The sequence below is a fragment of the Balaenoptera physalus genome, assembly GCF_965194825.1.
Source record: "Balaenoptera physalus genome assembly, chromosome: 1".
NCBI lineage: Eukaryota > Metazoa > Chordata > Mammalia > Artiodactyla > Balaenopteridae > Balaenoptera > Balaenoptera physalus.
Window position 1 is genome coordinate 62,733,765 of NC_138882.1, and position 22,896 is coordinate 62,756,660.

General features: G+C 38.7%; 2 protein-coding genes across 5 annotated transcripts in view; one reads left to right on the plus strand and one right to left on the minus strand.

The window, feature by feature from the left end:
• Nucleotides 1-22,896, minus strand: part of FIRRM (FIGNL1 interacting regulator of recombination and mitosis) — a gene marked incomplete at its 5' end in the record, with an annotated part of 325,889 nt that overhangs the window by 147,509 nt on the left and 155,484 nt on the right. The window lies entirely within an intron of this gene.
• The window catches only part of SELP (selectin P), a 54,954-nt gene continuing 45,195 nt past the window's right edge, over nt 13,138-22,896 (plus strand). For all 4 annotated transcript variants that reach the window (XM_082413470.1, XM_082413471.1, XM_082413473.1 and 1 more), the window contains exon 1: nt 13,138-21,466. In XM_082413470.1, the coding sequence (XP_082269596.1) occupies nt 21,464-21,466 (3 nt within the window). In that variant the 5' untranslated portion in view covers nt 13,138-21,463. The remainder of the gene's footprint in view (nt 21,467-22,896) is intronic.

The window sequence follows — 22,896 nt, forward strand, 5'->3', positions numbered from 1 at the left end:
TAAAATCAAAAATAAAATAAACACATTAAACTAATACATTAAAAAATAAAATAAATTTTAAAAATAAATAAATTAAAAGTAAAATAAAAGGAGCCTATGTGTCTAATGCTGAAGAGAAAAGGGAATTAAAAAATCACTCAAAGTAGATTTTATTTTATTTATTTATTTCTTTAATTTTTAAATTTTTAATTTTTTTGACCGCACTTTGGTCTTCGTTGCTGTGCATGGGCTATCTCTAGTTGCGATGAGCAGGGGCTACTCTTCCTTGCAGTGCACAGGCTTCTCATTGCGGTGGCTTCTCTTGTTGTGGAGCACGGGCTCTAGGCATGTGGGCTCAGTAGTTGTGGCAAGCAGGCTCTAGAGCGCAGGCTCAGTAGTTGTGGCACACGGGCTTAGCTGCTCCGTGGCATGTGGGATCTTCCTGGACCAGGGATTGAACCCATGTCCCCTGCATTGGCAGAGGGGTTCTTAACCACTGCACCACCAGGGAAGTCCCAGATTTGATTTTAAATACTAATGCTGGGCTCCTTGAGCAGGCGAAAAGAATGTGTCCATTCCCCAGTTCATACCAAAATCATCCAAGAAAGTGACCTTGAGAGAACAGGCTGTGTCTCTTGATCTCAGCATCCTTAGAACACATCCCTATATATGGAGGTCAATAGATGCTCAAAATGGTTATTGAGTGTTAAATTACATGGGCATGTTTAGTGTGAAGAGGGGTTGATGGCATGGGATAGTGGTTTTCAACTAACCAATTAAACATCTACTGAAAACTCCCTATTATAAGAAATGTTACCAGAGGCTGGAACACACAGGGGCTGAGTCATGCCCTGAGGTACCCAGCATCTGGAGGTGGAGGGAGAAAAACACCTCTAACTGCAAGGTGGAGGCAGTGTGAACTATGGCGTGCTGGGTGTGCAAGCTCAGAGACACCACGGCCCAGAGTAGACAGGGGCCACTTGTCAAAGGGCAGCAGAATTTATAGCTAAAGTAGATTCTGAGGGAGGTCTAATTAGGAACCAGAAGGTAAGTTAAGTATCCAAGACAAAGGTATTGAAGTCAGAGTTGTCAGACAGGTCTATAAGCTTAGCAGAGAACCAGCAATGAAAAAGGTACAGAATAGCTTTAAACAGCAGACTAACACTGGTGAAGTTTACTCGGTAGTTTCTGGGAAAACTTGAGCAAGAGAGGGACAGGATCACAATGATATTCTGGGAAGATCAGCGTGTCTAGGGGTTTAGGAATGGAAAGACGCGGAAGCAGGGAGACTGGTCAGTAAATGTAAACATTCAAGCATGATGACTACGGTGGAGCCAGGAAGATTCCAAAGTGAAACATGATCAAGGCTTTGGTCTCTGACTGGTTGGGGTCCAGAGACAGGGAGGGGGACTGCAAGGGAGTGTAACAAAGCATTCAGAAAGGAAAGACACAAAACAAAGACTCTGGTTAAAAATGGTTTATGCAAATGTTCTTTTTTTTCCTTTTACAAAGATCTTGTAGGAAAGTCCCTCCTTTGTTATATTTCCTCTGCTTGAACATATCTCTTTTACTCTTAATATAGGATTGAGTCAAGGATATGTCAAAATGGCTTTGGAGTCACGAAGACAAGTGGCGGAGGAGACTGAGGATGGAAGAAGTTCCCAAACTAAGGGCTTTTAAAGATGTGGGTTTGAATCAGTTCTGACCCTTAAGTGAAAGCAATCTGAGTTTAGTTTCCAAAATACAGTTTTGACAGAAACCCTCATGCAAACCGGCCTCCCCTGTCTCAGTGTGCTGGGACATGTCCAGTGGGCTCATTTTTGATTATGTGGTCAGTTTCAGGCGGATTTAGAGTTAACAGACAGGAGGCATGTTTGATGATACCCATGACATGCACAATTGTGCTAGTTACTTCTGAAGCACTGTGTGAATGTTCTAGAGAAATCAGTATTTCTTTAGAAAGCATATACTCACCGGAGTAGTTTCTGAACTTTTCTATTATGAGGAATACTCATTAAAGTTTAAAAATTGCAGGATAGTAGTTATTTTTATTACCCACTAATTGAGAAAATACAGATTATATATGGATGCTCAAAATAAAAGCTCCTTACCCAGAGGGAAGTTAAGATCCAGAGATTAGAAACTACTGCTTGTTGCTACACTGCAATATGTTTAAAGAGCCCAGCTTTATAGATATCAGGCCTCTCATCTTCATCAAAGAGTATATTCAACTGCAATCCTCATGCAAAAATGTCTATGTTTGATTTCATGGAGGTGTATAGAACACAACAATTAATCAATTCTATTACACATGGAACATGTACAGAAATAGATCATATAATAGACTATAAAGCAGGTGTCAATAAGTTTTAAAGAACCAGAATCATACAGATCAAAGCCTCCTCTGTTATAAGTTAATTAAAAAAAATAAACTTTTGTAAATCCCAGTATGCTTAATAATTTTAAAATATTTAAATAACTCCTAAGTCAAAAAAATCACACAAAAATTTGATTATAATTGAATAATATTTAAGATACTACATTTGGTAATTGTGGAGTACAGCAAAAGAAATATCAAGGAAATTTTATCATTTTAATGCTTATATTAGAAAAGCAAAAAGGCAAAAAATTAAACACCCCACTTAAGAAGTTAGAGGACAAAAATGATAGAATAAACCATAAGAAAGTAAAAAAGGAGGGAAATAATAAATTTAAGAGCAGAAATTTATAGAAAAAAAACAGAGAATCAAAGAGGATCAAAAAGTAGACAAACTGATCAAGGAAATAAAGAAAAATGGTATAAATATACAAAATTAGGAGTATAGAAAAGATACAGCTAATGATATCACAGATGATTTTTCTTTAATTAAAACATTAAGAACAACTTAATGTAAAATATATTTGGTAATAGTCAAAATAAACAAATTTGCTGAAAAAAATGTACTTGCCAAATTTACTGTTTACTCCTGAAGAAATAAAAAGCCTGAATGGTCTCCTATAATCAATAAAGAATTTGAAACTGGAGTTAAAACTCTTCCCACAAAGTAAACATCAGTCTCAGTTTTATAGATGAGTTCTACCAATTAAAAAAAAAAAAAAGCTGCCCAGATTTTTTCCAAATATATCCAACATTTTTTAGAGATATGAAAAGAACTATCCCCCAATTATTTTATGGAGGCCAAAATATCCTTGATTTAAAAACCAGATAAAGACTGCAAGAAGAAGAAATTACAGTCCAATCTCATGAATATACGTGAAAAAATCTTAAACACAGTATTAGCAAGCCAAATATAGCAGAAAATAAAAAATATAACTTCATGCTCAATTTCTTTCTGAACTATAAGGGTAGAATTTGCATTAGAAAATTTCTAACCATAATCACCTTCTTAATAGCTTAGTGGAGAAAAACCCCATAATCATCTCAATCAATATTATTGCCAGAAAAAAAGAATCCATGATTTTTAAAAAGGAAAAGAAAAGCTTTTAGCAAGCTAGAAGAGGGAATTTCCTTAACCAAAAAAAAAAAAAGATTCTTAGTAAACACTGCGACAAACATCATCCTTAATGGTGAATTGTTAGAAGCTGTGCCTCTTTAATTGGGGGTCAGCCAATGATACTGACCAACTGTAGTAGCCGTGAAATTCACCACTCAGATCTCCTGTTTAGGGAGCCAAGTTGACTGACCTTCCTAGCCGCTACCCCTCTGGATCCACCACCACTTTCATGCTGAGGCTACACATCATTCAGGCTGCTCTCAGTCAGCGACTGACAAAAATTTCTGATACAGCTCGAGCCCATCATATGAGTGTGGAGTCCTGTAATGGACCTCAAGGATTCCCCTTTGGCCTGGCTGAAGCTGTCTCAGGGCTGTGCTACAGTCTGAAATCCTTCCCACTCACTTCTCCTTCCTTTCTCTTCTTTTTACAGGTGTCATGCTTGTACCCCATCCTGAAGGCTCTTCCTGTCTACTTCTGCTCTGTTCCCTTTATCCTTCACAGGTGTTTCTTTTAAAGAAAATACTAAGAACAACTTAGTGTTCAACACAGCTCTTGAACGTCTACCCATCTAAGTGCCTATTTCTTGGAGAACCTGTACTGACACACTAACCACACACTAACCACGACTACTTCTATTCAGCACTGCACTGCGCACTGGAGGTCTGGCCAGCGCGGTCTCTGAACCTCGACTTAGGTTCTAGACACACTAGGGTAGTTGCTTTTCCTTGAATTCACTCTGTGCTTTTCTGTTTCCGAATCTTTACTTGAGCCGTGACCTCCACTTTCCCCATTCTCCATTTATTTAAGTCTAGCCCATCCTATAAGACCCAGCTCACAAAAGGGGATTTTTCCTAAATTTCTAAACTGGAGTAATCTTTTCCTCTACTAAAATTCAACAGAACTCTGTGAATTCACATTGTGTCATACATATCTTATTTATGTGTATGATTCTTCTACTAGATAATTAACTCCTGAAATTGGCCACGGCTAGATAATTAACTCCTGAAAATTGCTTGCCACCGTGCTCATAAATGTTAGAATTATCAAGATCAAAACCTAATCCATCTATAAAGATATATATAATAAAAAAATGAAATAATGCCATTTACGGCAACATGGATGGACCTAGAGATTATCATACTAAGTGAAGTAAGTCAGACAAAGACAAATACCATATGATATCACTTACATGTTAAATCTAAAAAATGATAACAAATCAACTTATTTACAAAACAGAAACAGACTCACAGACATTGAAAACAAACTTATGGTTACTAAAGGGGAAAGGGGTGGGGGAGGGATAAATGAGGAGTTTGGGATTAAGAGATACACACTACTATATATAAACTAGGTAAACAACAAGGACCTACTGTGTAGTACAGGGAACTATATTCAATATCTTGTAATAACCTAGTATGGAAAAGAATCTGAAAACGGAATCACTTAGCTGTACACCTGAAACTAATACAACATTGTAAGTCAACTATACTTCAATTAAAAAAAAAAACCTAATGCATCTATTTACGGGTTGCAAATAAAAATAAAAAAATACTAATACAAAACATTTTTACTTATTCCACCACACTTCATCTCAGGGATAACAGAATAAATGTCAGCATGGTTCCAAACCCTGCAGAGGTCTGGTTAGCTACAAGATCATCTTAGCTTTCCTTTTGCAGGAAGGACTCTGAACAGTTCTTCCCTGAAAAAAGAAAAATAAATAGTTCCAACATGTAATTAAACTAGTATTCAGGAAGTTCTTCTTTACATCTAGCTTAAATTCCTCTTGCTACGACCTCAGTATATTTTCTGTTCTTTGGGGGAACTGGTACAGACAGGTATGGTTGACCAACTCTTCCACAAAGAGAAAGCCAATATTCTAGTTACAGTTAACCCAAGATTTTATTTTCGCCAACACTTGAGTGCTTTTAAAAATTGTAACAGAATCTGGTGGTGGCCCTGAACTATTCCGCTCTGGGTACGGGTCTGCTTCTCCTGGTTAGGGTTTGCATTTCTCGCATGGCTGGTGCTGTTCTAGGCTAGGCCACTTCCTCGAAGCAGGAGAGAGATTCGGTGGGTCATCTGGAAATATTCCCTGAGGTCATAGGCCACCACTTCCCCTTCCTGCTCTATTGAGATGTAATGCCCAAGCTTGCCTCCCTGGCCAAGCCCTAGCCAGCCCCCAGGTTGGCTCTTCTGGGTGTCAGCCTATGACTACCTATCAAACACTTTCACATCACGCCCGTAAGAAAGTCCTGGGAAAACCTGTGGGCTGGGGTTCTGACTCATGCACCCCACCAACAATAGCAGAGGCAAACAAACAAGACATTTGGGCAGCAGGGTGTGCTGCCATAAGTGAAGATAAATTTAACTTTCAGCTTTGGAATGCTGACAAGGAATATGTCAAGAAACTCACTTTTTCTCAGAAGCCACTTGTTATTGCCAACTATCCTGTTCATCTGATTGGAGAGGAGGTTCCCTTTGTATTCGGAGACTCCGTCCTGACTGTGGATCCCAGCTGAACAGAATCCACCCCAGGATGCAGGACAGAGATGGGGTGCAGAATGGAGTTGATGTTCCTTAGCTCTGGAGCATCTGGTAGATGCTGAATGATAAATGAGCAGTTAGCACAAACACTAACACTAGTTAATCAGAGTTTGCTTTACCCTTCTTTCTCTGCCCCTGTATTTATTGGGCTTTAGAGAATAGTGAACTTGGAATTTAAAAGGCTTGAGTTTAACCCCAGGTCCTGAGCGTATAGCTATGTCTTATTTTCCATGGCTTTAAAATGAAAATATCACCTGCAGAAGGTCTCTGCAGCTAATGTTGTTCCTAAATTGCTCTTATGGACCCCCAAAATATCCAAACCGAGAGACTCTAATACAAGGCTACTTTGTCATTTTTATAAATGTAATGTGGATACCCTCAAAGCTCTTGCAGTGACTATTCCAGGGGACACCATTTATGTTGTATTCCACATGAATCACACCCCTTAGGGTTACATAATACTCTGGATACTATAATGTGATATTTGTACAAGAAGTAGTTACTCTTTATTGACAAACTAACACAATTGTCTCAAATCCACGTAACCATGTTGCAAGAAGGAACTGTTATCTCCATTTTACAAATGGGAAATCCGGGTCAGAAAAGTTCAATATGTTGACCTCTCTTTCCCCCTAAGAAAGTAAATAGTTAAGGATGAGGAATAAGGTTTTGAAATCTGTTTGTCTGATTCTAAAATGTGGGCTTTTCCTACTACTCTATCAATATCAAATACCTCAGCTGTAAATTGGTATTCCCTCATCCATCCAACAGATGCTTACTGAATGCTATTAATAATAACAGTCAGCAACTACTGACCACACACTATGTACCAGGCTGAGGACACAATTGGGAACAAGACCAACTTTGTCCCTGCATGCATGGAGCTTACTGGAAAGAGAAGCATTAGGCAACTAAGACAATAGCTAATACATTTGGGTTTAATATGTGACATATGTTGTTCTACGTGTTTTACATATATTTATTTAATCCTCACACCAACCCTGTGAGGTAGATATTATTTTTCTGTTTTGCAGATGAAGAAGCTGAGGAAGAAGGATGACTTGCCCAGGGTTACATAGCTGGTCAATGACAGATCTGGGATTAAAGACCAGGGAGTCTAGCTCCAAAGGGCACTTAACTACTAGCAATACTAACGATGATGTAAATCATTATTTCCTGACTACTGTAGTAAAGGCTATAAAGTAAAGGCATGGTGTGAAAGCATGTAATATTGGATTTATTTATTTTTATTCAAAGGGCATTAGTCTCTCAGTTTTTATTAAAATCCATACATGCATTTATAAAGAGAAAGAAGTTTAGGAATATGTGTGTGTGCATATTTTTTTTTAAGGACTTGAAACATTTATTTATTTATATTTTTTTGGCTGTGTTGGGTCTTCATTGCTGCACACAGGCTTTCTCTAGTTGCGGCGAGAGGGGGCTACTCTTCGTTGCGGTGCACAGGCTTCTCATTGCGGTGGCTTGTCTTTGTTGCCGAGCATGGGCTCTAGGTGCACGGGCTCAGTAGTTGTGGCTCGAGGGCTCTACAGCACAGGCTCAGTAGTTGTGGCGCATGGGCTTAGTTGCTCCATGGCATGTGGGATCTTCCTGGACAAGGGCTCAAACCCATGTCCCCTGCATTGGCAGGCGGATTCTTAACCACTGCGCCACCAGGGACGTCCTGTGTGTGCGTATTTTATAACAAATTCTTAACCACTATTTTCTAGGAGTTCAAGCAATTAAAAAAATTTTATTATTTATGATATTTTGGTAATATCCAATTTTTAAAAACAAGAATAACCTATTAATTTTATCATTACAAAAAATGATAGAGCCCTTTTAATCCTGGGAAAATGCTATAAAAACTGGATTTTGATTAAGAAATTATCTTTTAGTGGGGCTGAGGGGGGGAAAAACTGATGTTCAAAGGAAAAAAAATTCACAATGAATCTTTCCATGATTCACCTCTGTGGTGAAAATAAATAAAAAACACTAAATATTTCAACTAAATATTGAATAAGAGTCCTTTGGCGTCAGAAGATCTCACACTATACTCAAAGTTTTTAATTCAAAATTTTGATTTAAATCAAATAAGATAAACACCAGTAAGGGCCTACTCTTCATGAGAGGTATGTTATAAGGAAAGACCACAGCCTTCTAAATCATTCAGAACTGGGTCCAAATCCTGACTCTTCCACTTCTGAATTAAATGAATTTGCCCCACTTATTTAATCTCTCTGAGGCTCAATTTCCACATTTGTGTATAAAACAGAGGATATGTCAGTGCTGCAGGGTCGTTATGAGATTAAAGTCCACCGTGAGATTAAATATCATCTACATAGGGTACCTGGCTTTTGCTCAATAAGTCATAACTTCTCTAATAAAGTAAACATTTTGTTTTAATATGGATGCTCAGGTTCATACCATAAAGTGTGTCAACCCCTGCCTTTTTTAGTGAAATGTGTTATAAGCAACACTCAGTGCTAGTAAGAAAAAGAAATCTAGAATGATATATGTATATACATGTGTGTATATATATGTGCTTATTTATATATCTGACTCTGCTACTATTATCTCTGGGTGTTAGGATTTCAAGTGAGTTTTAGAAATGTCTCCTTATTAAGGTGATTTCCATCTGTGCTTCTCTAGGAAGCCCTCCCTGGCCCTAGGCTGCTCTTTCAGGGCTGGCTCTGGGGGTGAGGGATGAAGCAGAGGCAGCAGATGGGACAGTCTCTAGGGACATAGGGAACAGATCTCGAGAAAAAAGAAAGAGAAGTCTAGAATGTCCATCTGTAACATACATTTATTTGTTTTCATACTCTTTTCCCCTGGAAAGTTTTAAATACTTTCTGTATCTGATAGGACATAGAACCAAATTTCTCCTACCAATACCTTTCCATGGTTACCCAGTGTGGTTAAATGCATGTTTCAGGTGTTGGAGGTGGCGGTTGTCTTTTTAGAAGAAAACGACAAAGTGCTCTGACTCCTCAAGGGCTGGAGTCAAGGAATAAACCTATGTTGCTGTAACCTGTGGAAAAGAAACCTATAAACCTAATGGTTCAGTAAATGACCCAATAAACCTAAGTTCTGAATTTTTTAACTTCAGATTTGCCCCTAAATTTGCCCCATCTTAAAATGATGGATGGCTTCTTTTCTAGAAAGATGAAAACATTATCAAGCCAGAATGCTGAGGCTAACTTAGCTAGTCTTGATTGCTAATTACTGTTTGAACTTTTTCAAAGTATAAAATACACATGAAAAAGGGTACAGGTCAAGAATATACAGCTTGATGAATTTTCACCAGCTGAACACATCTGCGTAATCAGCACCCAGATCAAATAACAGATCGTTACCACACCCAAGCAGCTTCCCTCACTACTTTTTTCAGTCAAGGGTAACCCCCTCAAGGGTAACCCCTTTCCTGATTTCCAACAGCACAGGTTGGTCCAACCTGTTTTTGAACTTTATCTATAGAATCTTTCAGCATGTTCTCTTTTTTTGTCTGTTTTCTTTCTTCTCTCAGCATTTCATCTACGAGACTCATCCATATTGTTGTGTATAGACTGTTGATCATCATTGCTTTAGAGCAACCTGTTGTATGTGTAACATTTTTTGATCAGATATTTATTTTCAACACATAGAGTTAAAAATAATTATGCACTGGTGTTAAGGCTTTCTTTCTCCAATTTCCTAACCCCCCAATATGAGGTTTCCTAAAGGAGTTAGTCAAGGAAACTTTTCACTGTAGAAAGGAAAATGCTGGATTCCCGTTAATTCTGGCTTGTTGAGATTTTTCCACAATGGGAGGTATTAACAGGGGAAGTATAATGCTGCCCGGGAAAGACATCCACTGTTTGTCATCCACATTTGCCAGGCCAGTGTAACTGACTTCCCGTGTAATTCCCGAGGCACTTGAAGACAGGAAAAGACGCTGCCGTCTCGCTGCTCCTGTGGGAGTGCCCAAACCAAAGCTGGAGCCAGGCCCAGGTGTGATGTGGTTTCAAGTGGTCTCTGGTCCTGCCCCATTCTCCTTATCACCATCTGCAATCTCCTATTGCTCACTAAGAAGTCTGTGATTATGGCCTTCTTCATCAGTAGATACACACCACCTAGAAATGACTTAACTCAGTAGTTTTCCACTATTTCACCACCTCCTATCAACCCAGTTGGGATTTTAGAGATAGTTTGAATAAGGCAATTTCCCTAGAGCATGCTACGATCTTTTGTATGTAATTGTGTCTTTATGTCAGAGATACTTGGAGATCAAGTGTCTCCTAAGGAGAGGAATATGAGTTGACAAACCTAGTAAGATATAGGAAACCCTAGTGAGAATATGAATCTTTTACAGGCAATGGAAAACAATTTGTAATTCCACACTAAAGAATGGGGTCTGCTAATACTATCAGCATTCTTCTAGAATGGTGAGGTCAGTCATGTGCATGGAAATGGGAAGAGCCAGAAATCTGGTGTTCCCCTCTGTGTCTCCCTTGACCTGGTGTTATCGTGGTCACAATGGGGAAACACACCTTACCTCACTCTTCAAAATACTGGTTGTCTCTTCCCCCTTTTTTAGTTAGGTAGTTGTTTAATAAACTTGCCTTGTACAAAGCAGATGCTCAACAACAATAATAATGTCTACCTTTCCCAGGGATGTTGGCACTTTAGCAGAGGATCCTGAATGCCTAAATCCAAAGAATAAATGTCAAGTTTATTGGTTAGAATAAAAATAATAATAGGCATTAGTTTTTAGAGCATTTGCTATGTGCTGGGTACTATGTGAAGCACTATAAATGCATTATCTTGTTTAATCCTCTTATTATCCTCATTCTATGACTGAAGCATTGAGCTCTAGTAAATTTCTGAAGGTCAGACAGCTGATAAGTGGCAGAATTGTAATTCAATTACAGCCAAATCTGTCTGATCGAAGAGCCAAGTTCTCAATCATTACAACATAGACACTCTCTTTTGGACTGTGCATTTACTTCTCTGCTGTAACAATTCTGCTTTTTACTGCTTACTGCCATTATTTTCTTTGCTCTATCACATATTGCATCGAACTTGTTTTTTCTCACACCTGTCCCTGATGCCATATTCTCTTTTGTCTCATTGCACATAGCAAATAGCCAGTTGTATAAAATAGTCTCCTGATTTTTCAGGTTCATAAAGTAAAATACTTTCTAGAGAAAGGCTTTTCTCAGCTCCTGGCTTGGTTCCTGTTTATTATGAAGCATTTCTTCTCCTTCCTATTTAGTCTCCATGATTTTTTTAAATCTTTTTTTTTTTTGGCTGCACCATGCACATGTGGGATCTTAGTTCCCCGACCAGGGATTGAACCCACACCCCCTACATTGCAAGTGCGGAGTCTTAACCACTGGACTGCCAAGGAAGTCCCTAGTCTCCATGATTTTGATTTATTGATGTTCATTGTCATTCACAAACCTGAAAAGATAGTTTCAAGCATTTGTCTTAAATTACTTACTGAAGCTTCCTAGGGCAAGGACAAGGTAGCAGGCTAGATGGAGTGGAAGCCCAGAACTCCTGCCAGATGAGCTGCAGGGTTTCATTAGCTAGGACTAGGGGTACAGACCTCAGATCCCATTTCTGAGGCATGGCTGTACATAGATGTTCCCTCCACAATGCATCTGGGTACTGAGGTTAGGCAATTTAGAGGAGAAAGCCAGACTGTGGCAAAATCTTACTCACTTGTGATAAAGGGTCGAGCCTTTGTGTCATTATTACTATAGTTACTGAAAAAAAAAAAAAAACCACTGAAGTAATGGCGTTGGAGACACGGAGATTGCTGATATTTTCTTTTATTGCACAATCTTCCTAGGAATCCTGCAACCTGACTCTCCAATCATGGAATATTTTAGAAACTGAGCCGGTCCAGGAAGGAGAGCTTTTTAGAGAAGCATCCCTGAAATCACATCTCACATCACAGCAGCTGCCAACTTTGCCTAAACACAGAGCCCGGTGGTGCCGGCGTAAGTGAACACTCTACATGCACTTTGTTGCTGCTGCAGCTCTTAACTTGTGCAGCTTTGTGTCCAGGTCATATATACTTTGTGGATATTTCAGAAGCATTTGTGGCTCCATACAGGTACACAGAGGAATGTGCAGTGACTGAACTTTTGGCCAAATGGGGTCTTGGAAACCTGCATGGTGACATGGGAAGAACAGGGGCTTTGAAGTCAGACTTCACGACCTTGGATTTAAGAAGTGGCTCTAGTATTAGCTCTGTGGTCCTGGACAAGGCATCTAACTTGCTTAAGCTTCAATTTTATCATCTGCACAATGTCACTCACACAGCCTATAATCAACATCGCATACTAGTATTGCTGATTTTAAGTCAGTTTCTCCCTCTAGACTAAGGTCCATAAGAAGAAGGATATGTCTTGCTCATTGCTACATTCTACCATGCCTAGTACACCGTCTGGCAAGAACTAGGTGATCAATAAACAGATATTAAGTTAATAAGAAGCTCTATAACAAAAAAAAATCTACTGGGATTTTTATTAGAATTGGGATTATATAGAATTGGATTAATTTTAGGAGTATCTATATTTTTATGATTCATAAACATAATATATCTTTTTGTTTTCTGTAATGTTTTCACTAAGGTTTTATACTTTTTTGCTACAAAGGCTCACACATGTTTTGTTAGGTTTATCCCCAGGTATCTGAAGTTTTTATAACACTGTAAAAGTCTTCTTATAAAAACACCAGATTTTCTAATTCTTGGGGTTGATGCTTAGAATTGCAACTTAACTTTGTATATTATTTCTTTATTAAGTCACATTTTAAAGTTTTGTTACTAGTTCTAATAATTTATCTGTAGATTCACTGAGGTTTTCTACCAGACAATTACATCATTTGCAAATAAAGATGATTTTATTTCTTACTCTCCAGTCCCTACATCTTTTTTCCTTTTATTCCTTGTCTTATTCTTTTAATTGAAGTATAGTTAATGTGCAATATCATATGTTTCAGGTGTACAATATAGTAATTCACAATTTTTAAAGATTATACTCCATTTATAGTTGTCATAAAATATTGCTTATATTCCCTGTGTTGTACAATATATCCTTGTAGCTTATTTGATACATAATAGTTTGTACTTCTTAATCCCCTACCCTTATATTGCCCCTTCCCACTTCCCTCTCCCCACTGGTAACCACTAGCCTGTTCTCTATATCTGTGAGTCTGTTTCTTTTTTGTTATATTCACTAGTTCTTGTACTTTTTAGATTCCACACATAAGTGATATCATACAGTAGTTGTCTTTCTCTGTCTGACTTATTTCACTTAGCATAATACCCTCCAAGTCCATCCATGTTGTTGCAAATGGCAGAACACATTAACAAATTGAAGAACAAAAACCATATGATCACCTCAATAGATGCAGAAAAAGCTTTTGATAAAGTCAAACATCCATTTCTGATAAAAACTCTCCAGAAAGTGGACACAGAGGGAACATACCTCAACATAAGAAAGGCCATATATGACAAACCCACAGCTAATATCATACTCAATGGTGAAAAGCTGAAAGCATTTCCTCTAAGATCAGGAACAAGTCAAGGATGTCCACTCTCACAACTTTTATTCAACATAGTTTTGGAAGTCCTAGCCACAGCATCAGAGAAGGAAAAGAAATAAAAAGGAATCCAAATTGGAAAAGAAGTAAAACTGTCACTGTTTGCAGATGGCATGATACTATACATAGAAAATCCTAAAGATGCCACCAGAAGACTACTAGAACTCATCAATGAATTCAGTAAAGTTGAGGATACAAAATTAATATACATAAATCTGTTGCATTTCTATACACTAACAACAATATATCAGAAAGAGAAATTCAAAAAAAATACTATTTACCATCTCATCAAAAAGAATAAAATATCTAGGAATAAACCTACCCAAGAAGGTAAAAGACCTATACTAGGAAAACTATAAGACACTGTTGAAAGAAATTGAAGACAACACAGATGGAAAGATATACCATGTTCTTGGATTGGAAGAATTAATATCATTAAAATGACCATACTACCCAAGGCAATCTACAGATTCAATGCAATCCCTATCAAAAGACCAATGGCATTTTTCACAGAACTAGAACAAATAATTTCAAAATTTGTGTAGAAACACAATAGACCCTGAATAGCCAAAACAATCTTGAGAAAGAAGAACAGAGCTAGAGGAATCACACTTCCTGACTTCAGACTATACTACAAAACTATAGTGACCAAAACAGTATCGTACTGACACAAAAACAGACACATAAATCAATAGAACAGAAAGAGAGCCAGAAATAAACCCGTGTACTTATGGTCAATTAATCTGCAACAAAGAAGGCAAGAATATACAATGGAGAAAAGACAGTCTCTTCAATAAGTGGTGCTGGGGAAACTGGATGGCTACATGTAAAAGAATGAAATTAGAACATTCTCTATTCTTTGTTTTTTATTTCTTGTCTAAGACATCTAGAACAATATTGAATAGAAGTGGAAATAATGGGATCCTGTCTTGTTACTGATCTTAAAGGGAATGTTTACAGTGTTTCACCATTCAGAATAATGCTTACTATAGATTTTCTTTGTAGATAACATTTATCACATTTCAGAAGTTTCCTAACATTCTAATTTTTTAAAATAAATGGATGTTGAATTTCACTGAACATTTTTTTGTGTATTGAGAAGGTTACATTTTTTTCTTCTTTAATCTGTTAATACGAAGAATTACCTAACTGATTTTCTAATGTTAAAACAATTTTGTCTTCCTGGGGTAAATCCCAGTTGGTCATGGTGCATTATGCAACCTCTTCATTGTTCACAATAGGTCACAAAGGGAAAACTGAACTAAGGGAAGTCGAGCCACTTGTCCAAGGCCACACAGCCCAAGTATTTATAAAAAGCAGACTACTGAAACCTTGAAGTTCCGAGTAAGGTAGAATGGATAAAATGGATTCAACCCAAAAGGTGTTTAGCAATTACCATCAGACCACTCCATTCAGAAAGAACCACTCTGTCCCTTGGATAATAACATCTAGAACTAAACTTGCCTTGCAGCGGTGGGACCCCAACATTTCATTTAGGGTCATTCAGGGTCCCCATCATCTCATAAGTAAATCTTCAGGGAGGCTATTAACTCTCTGAGAAAAACAATTCCTGGGCTTCCCTGGTGGCGCAGTGGTTGAGAGTCTGCCTGCCAATGGAGGAGATGCGGGTTCGAGCCCTGGTCTGGGAAGATCCCACGTGCCGCGGAGCAACTAGGCCCGTGAGCCACAACTACTGAGTCTGCGCGTCTGGAGCCTGTGCTCCGCAACAAGAGAGGCCGCGACAATGAGAGACCCGCGCACCACGATGTAGAGTGGCCCCCACTCGTCGCAACTAGAGAAAGCCCTCGCACAGAAATGAAGACCCAACACAGCCAAAAATAAATAAATAAATAAATAAATAAAATTAAAACAAACAAAAAAACAATTCCCTCTTATCAAGGGCCAGGATCATAGAATTACTTGAGGATCAAAAACTCAGACTTGATTTGATTACTTCCAGCTAAATGACTTTATACAGTTGCTGATTTTCTACTTCTTTATTATATTATGATCTATTGTTTAATGTCACAGCTGGAGTTTATATGTATTTCATTCAATGACCCATTTTGATAACCAAGATATTTGGGTGCCAAGTGTTGTTCCAGAGTACACATGAAGTTTTTTATTATTCAGGTTCATGTTTACCAGAATTCTTCTCTTTGAGTTTAACCATTTTCTAGCAATGTAGTCCCCAGAACTCAGTAATAAAAATAACCTAATTTTCTAAAAATGAGCCAACTGACCAATCCTGTAAAAGGCAGGCAAGCAGAAGCTGAACAACCACAAAAGCTGCAGCCACGAAACCCAGGGAGCAATCCATGTTTGTGTTTTGGACATCTATCTTTTCATTTGTTTTTCACCTCTGTTGAGCCTGCCACCATTCATGCCTCACTGCCAGTGACTGCACCAAAGTTCCCAAGCTTGCAAAGTGGCAGGAGGTGACATCCAAGGCATCTTTATGTAGTGTCCCAATGTTTTGTGTTACTTTCTCAAAACATTACAGATTGGGTAAGTTCCATAATAATCTAAGTCCTAAAAAGTAGAAAAATGAGATTTTTGTTGTAGCTGTTTACCAGCTTGGCCAAGTTTTTTAAAACTGATAAAGTGAGTATTAGAGCAAAAGTGAGGAAAGGGACGCTTTCATATACTACTGGTGAGAGTTCAAATTTATACTTTTATCTGGAGGATAATGAAATAATATCTGTCATCATTTTAAGTGCAAATATACTTTGGCCTAGTAAATCCACTTCTAGAAATTTTCCTAGAGAACATATAGGACAAATATAGGCAAAGATAAATATCCTAAGATGTTTTGCAGTGTTGTTTATAATAGTAAGATTTTCATCAATATGGGATATTTTAAATAAATTATGGTGCATTATAAATGGAATATTATGCAGCCCTTATAAAGGCTGATGTAGGTATATATTTATTAACATGAAAAGATGTCCTTAGTATATGGTTTACTTTTAAGAACCAAAATATAAAAATAAAACTTAGATCTATTTTTGTTGAAAAACTTTTTGTGAATATATGAATTAAAAAATTCTGAAAGCCTACCAAGTTAACAGTGGTTATCTTTGGGTAGGGTGATATAATGGATGATTTTCACTTTTTTTTTTTTTTTGTCTTTCTGTAGGGTATGGATCTTTTATAAAAGAATACATTACTTTTACATTTTCATTTTAGCAAAAGACTCCTTTCCTGTGGAAATTGTTTTATTAATTACATTGACAGATGAGCTAAAAAGGTATAGTTTCATTGTAATAACAAAGAGTAAAACAGCAAGCTCCAGCTATAGAAAGAGAATAACACTTATTAAGCACAGTTTAAGTACAACCGAGTCACCCAAATTAAAATCTCAAATGACGCCTTTTCCCATCTCTTCATTGTTAAAGGAGAGCAAATCCCTAGGAGGCTGTCATACATCTTGGTAAGACAATTCCCTTTTATTAGGAGCCAGGAGCATAGATTTATTTGAAGTGCTTTTTAAAGAGTTTAATGAAAAACTCACATTTTAGTGTAGTGTCGTTTCAGCTGGACTTGAATTTGAATCCCATCTTTTTCATTTATCAGCTCTGTCATGTTGAGCAAGACATTTAACCCTCCAAGCTGTAATTTACTTTTTAATAAAATGTGTATCACAATAATCTCTGAGTAGATGAGCCAGCTGTGCAGATTGGAACTAACCCATAAGGCTGTTGTGAGGATTCAATGAGATACAGCTTTTAAAATGCTTAGCATAGGGTCTGGCCCAAGAATAGGGGTTCCATAATAGTAGCTCAAAAATGTAACACTATCTCTGTTTCACTTCCTCAGCGACTTTGAAAGAGTCTATGAGTGGTGTTCATGTACAAACCGGTCACCGATTTAATTGTGTTTCTAGTGTTCAACTGTGGGTGATAACCCTTTTGTGGTTATCACAGCCTTATGGTGATCAAAGGGCCCCAGACACAATATGCTCTTGGAAGGATAAAAATACTTTTAATACAAAAACCACTTCCTAATTCATCTGCTGAGTTTAGAGCATTTTCTGTATGTGCATGTCCAACCACTGAGCTTGCACAAAAGAATCTGACTTATTCTACTCAGCTCAGTGGTCACCTCCTCTAAGCATTCTTTCCAACCACCTCTCCACTGCCACCATCAGACTGAGTCAGATATCTTTTCGTGGAGCTCGCACAAGAACGTGTGTGTATACACCGTGTCCTCCATATTGTTACAATTATGTTTCTCTACCTATCTCTTCACTCGTCTTTGAGCTCCGTCAGGACCGGGACTGTGTCCTATTCATCTGTGTGTCTTCAGAGAGTAGCTTAGAAGATAGCGCAGAATGGGCCGTAACAAAAATGTGTAGGACAAATAAATGAAACTCTGGATGGGGCTAAGTGGGCATAAATGGGGTAATATGGAGTGTGTCCTGAGAATCTAATTTCTATTTAAGGTTATGTGTGTAGATAGTTTTGTGAAGGTTCATGTTTACTGTTTGAGACCTTGGCCAGTGACTGATTCCCTTGCCTTTCCTTCCCTTTCAAAAACTGCAGAGGAAAGATAGAGAAACAAAATGTTTGAGCATAATACCACAGACCAATTTAAATAGAATTTCAGTGGGAAGAGTTAGCAGTTCATGAAATTTGTGTAAGGTATCTTCTGAAAGCTATGTGGAGAGAGCTGACATCTTTGTCCATGACTATGCCATCAGGGGAGTGACAGACACTTAGGGTTTTTTTTTTTTTTTTTAGTTGTAACTAGAGCAGAAATATTGTATCAGAAAGGTTTATGATATATTATCAAATGACAAAAGCATTGTGCTGAATATACAATGTGATTCCAATTCCATTGGTGACAGTACTTTGGATAATTTTTTTCCCTACTCTATGCTTTTCTTTTCTTTACAACAAACATGTATTACATTAACAATGAGGGGGGAAAGCTATATGTTCTTTTTTTGAAGTTCTAACTTGTCATCCTACGGACTAGTCTGTAAAAAGTTCCCTAGTCTTCTATGAGTAGAGGACCAGCTGTGCAGGTGGAACTTCCCTTAGAATTAACTGCCTTCTATTTGACTAGATGACAGATGCTACACATGAAGATACAACCTTAACATGGCCTGTGAGACCCGACATTGTCTGGGTACTCCCTAAATCCCCAGCCTCCTTCCCCACCCTCCAGCCACTGTGGCTATCTGGTAGCTCCTGGGCTACTCCAAGCCTCAACTGACCTAGAAAGTTTCCCCACATCATTTTTTTTCTTCCTGCATTTAATTGTGTGATTTTAATCTAATATCCAATGCCCCACCTCCAAATAAAACAACTCTGAGCTCCACGAAGGTGTTGCTCATTACTGAATCCCTAGTGTTAGCACAAGGCCAGAAGCCTTGAAGGAGCTTAAATATTTCTTGTGTATATGAATGCACCACTGAAATAATATAAATAGAATTCAGAGAGGAAAATGGGAGGGGGCACTTTTATTGTGTCTACCCAGAGCCATCGATCTAATAAATGAATCAACAAGTATGTGTTGGGTGTCTATTTGCCCTCTGCTAGATACTACAGGAGAAGTAAGACTAATATAAAAAGGGGCCCTGCCCTTTGGGAATTTCTAGTACAATATGAAGAGATGAGAAAACATGATATGAAACAGAGAAGTAACACTACTAATTAAATTATATTAGAGGGGGCTTCCCTGGTGGCGCAGTGGTTGAGAATCTGCCTGCCAATGCAGGGGACACGGGTTTGAGCCCTGGTCTGGGAAGATCCCACATGCCACGGAGCAAATGGGCCCGTGAGCCACAACTCCTGAGCCTGCGCGTCTGGAGCCTGTGCTCCACAACGAGAGGCCGCGATAGTGAGAGGCCCACGCACCGCGATGAAGAGTGGCTCCCACTTGCCACAACTAGAGAAACCCCTCGCACAGAAACGAAGACCCAACACCAAAAATAAATAAATAAATTAATTAATTAAGAAAAAATTATATTAGAATCATCATGTTTTTAGTGGCCACATAATTAGAAACAATATAAATTTTCTACATAGACTAAATCCATTCAAGCAAATGGTATTCAGCCTGAACAGCTTTTAAACAAAGTCAATGGTATTTTCCTTCTATTCCTATTCCTTGGAATCCTTTTCTACTCCCCTCACACTCCCTAAAATTTAACATTATCCCACTTAAAACACATTGTTGGTAGAACCTAGAGTCTACATAGCACCTTCCCTCATATCCATCTGAGAAATTTTTTTTTTTAAATAAGGCAATGTCAAGAAGATGATCTGGAGAGTGATAATAAGAACATGAGGGAGTGGAGGCAAGTCTTAGAAAAATAATAGCTAGCACATCCACGGCACTTGCAGTGTGCCAGGGATTGTTCTGAGCACTTCACACGTATATCCATTTAACTGTCCAAACATTTCCATGCGGTGATAACTGATGACTATTATCCTTATTTGTTAACACAGCTGAGGGAACTGAGTCACAGGAGGATAGTAGTAACTTGCAAGGTCACACAGCTTGTAGGCGGTGGAGGCAGGCAGTCTGGCTCTAAACCTCTGCATCATGCTGCCCAAAGTCCCCTGTGCTTTCCTCTCTCTCAGCATCCCTTGTTCTCCTGCTACCATTCCTCCATCACTGCCTCCTTCACCAGGCTTTCTATTTCTACCACGTATTAATCCTTTCCTCTTTGTCCCAAATTCCCAAGTGCAAATGCAGGCCCAAGCTCTTTAAATCACCTTTATCTTTGGACTTCCAGATTTTTCCATTTAATCCCATTTTTAATCAATCCATGAGATGCCTGTTTACAAGCTATGATAATCATGGAGTGAATGAAGAATAACACCCACTACTGCACAACTAGAATTCCAAGGGGATAAATTGGAGTTACGGTTTTCTGACTTGACACTAAACGCTTGATACTTGATTTTGCTGTCTGATGGCAAATCTGAAAAGTAATAATAATAGCCTACATTTGTTGAGCACTGTGGACCAGATACTGTTTCAAGCACTCTCCACACATCAATTCATTTAATCACATAACAGCCCTGTAAGAGAAGTTCTGCTATAATCATTCTATTTCACAGTTAAAAAAAAAAAAAAGGTGTAGAGAGTTTAACTAGTTTGGCTAGAGGAGAGCCACACATGGAGCCAAGTGGGGTCTCTTAACCACTGTGCCACACAGCCTTTTACTTCCCCACACTAACCATTTTTACATCTTTTTTCTGATTTAAGAAGCAGAAGTCCCTTTCTAATACTGGCCCATGTCTGTTTTATATTTTCATTCCCAAACTCCTTCCAACAACCCCTCCAATTGCCAGAAAACCCTCAGTGGCTTTCCCTTTCCCACCTAATTATTTTTTGTTACTATATTTGTCCCTTATCCATCAGAAGCCTGCTGGAATAGAAAACATTCACTGAGACTTCACAGTAAGTGGAAAACTTACACTAAGACATTATGATTAAGACAAAGTGAGTTTTCCAATATATGACCTTAAATTGGAGCTCATATCATTGTCAAAGGAAACCTGACCACTGCGGGTGTGGGTACGATTCCTACACTACTCAGCCTGGAATGTCCAGGAGTGATTCGCACTCACCCCTGTCTGTGGACCACCTCCCATGGAAGTCGGCAAACCCCCTCCCCCGCCCGCTTCCTCGGTGACTGTTATTTCTAAGCTGCCAACACTGCTCCTGTATTATCTACATTCTAACTTCATGGGAAGGGCTGTGGTGACTTTCAGGAAAGTGAATAGGAAGTTGCTTTTCTAAACAGCCTGACAGCTGAGGGGAGGCAGCAAGACTATAAGAAGTCTGCGTTGCACAGACGGCAGTAAGCTGGCTGTGTCACAGAGGAGATGGTAAGTTCATTTCTCTTTGCTATGGGAAGTGGTTGGGTTGAAGTGGTTTGGAGCTGAGTCAGGCAGGTAAAGCTTCCGAAAATGAGGAGGAGCCGTAATCATGGAGCTTCATGTTGAGCAGCCCTTTAGAGTTTGTAAGCATTTCAAAACCTGCTGTCCACTTTGACCCTCCCAACATCCTTGTGAGTTGCTATGTCCATGTTACAAATGAAGCTGCTGTGTCTTACAGAGAGGCTAGGTGTTTTACCTAAGGTACACTGTTAGGCTTGATGTTGTCTGGATCTGAACTTCCGTCCTCTGACTCGACAGCTGCTGTTTTTCCTAGCAGGGCTTACAGGGACTCTCTTGGAGCAAACCTTGGTTAACCCTCAACCCCCTTCTCCAGGATTGCTGTTCTATCTGGGTTGAATGCAAGGCTGAGTAAGTGCCCTTGGACAAGACTACAGTTAAATGTTTTCTCATCCCCAGCTCACCTATTTCTTTCTCTGAGCCCTAGGAGTCTGCTGGGACTAATGTGGAGTATTCACACAGTTCCCATTTCTGCCTCAGCTCTCAGTCCTGTTAGTGACTCAGTTTCCTCATCTATAAAATGGACAGAATAATAGTACTCTACTTTGTAGCATCATTGTGAGGATTAAATAAGTTTACACTGAAAAGCATTTAGGTCTGAGCCTGGCACATAGTTGTGGATTAGTAAACATTAGCTGTTATTGTTATGAGAAAGAGAAAATTCTTGGGGTTTAGTGGGATTTGGGATCCAGGGAAGATCCAAGGAAAAAGGCTTTCTTGAACTCATTAACATTATCCTAGATAAGACACACATAGAGTTTTACCCTCGACTTACGAGGCATATCTCATACAGTCCTAGGGTCTACAATCCTGCAGTCTGTGGCTAGAGAGGAACCAGACTGTCCCTGTTTTTGAGCTCCTTTGTATGGGATACCAGAAGAAAGTAGCACTTATACCCAATTCACTCCATCTCTTTGCTTTATTATAGTACAGTTTTCAAATACTTGTAATGAGGATTTTCCAGGTTGGGGAGAATAGGGATAAAAGGACGATGAAAAGAAGAGGAAGGAGTTTGAGTCTGTCCTGAGTTTGAACTCCAGTGATGTAAGAACGTGGTTTACTTTTGTCTTATCTCTTGCAAAATTTTCCTGTATTGGTCAACTTAAATGAATGAACAGTTCTTTCTTTCTTCCGTCTATTCTCTTTGGGATCCTCCTCTATTTTAGAGGAATGTTAACAGATTGAATCATGGAGTTCTTTGAGATTCTGACAAAAGGTACAACTCCTTTTCCCAGATGAAAATGCAGACATCCACATAAACACTGAGCTTTATGGATAACTGCAGGGAGTCCCCAGACCTCCATGTGGGTCCCCAGTTAAGAACCCCACCCTTTCGCCTCCTATGCTTTAAGCTCAGAAGT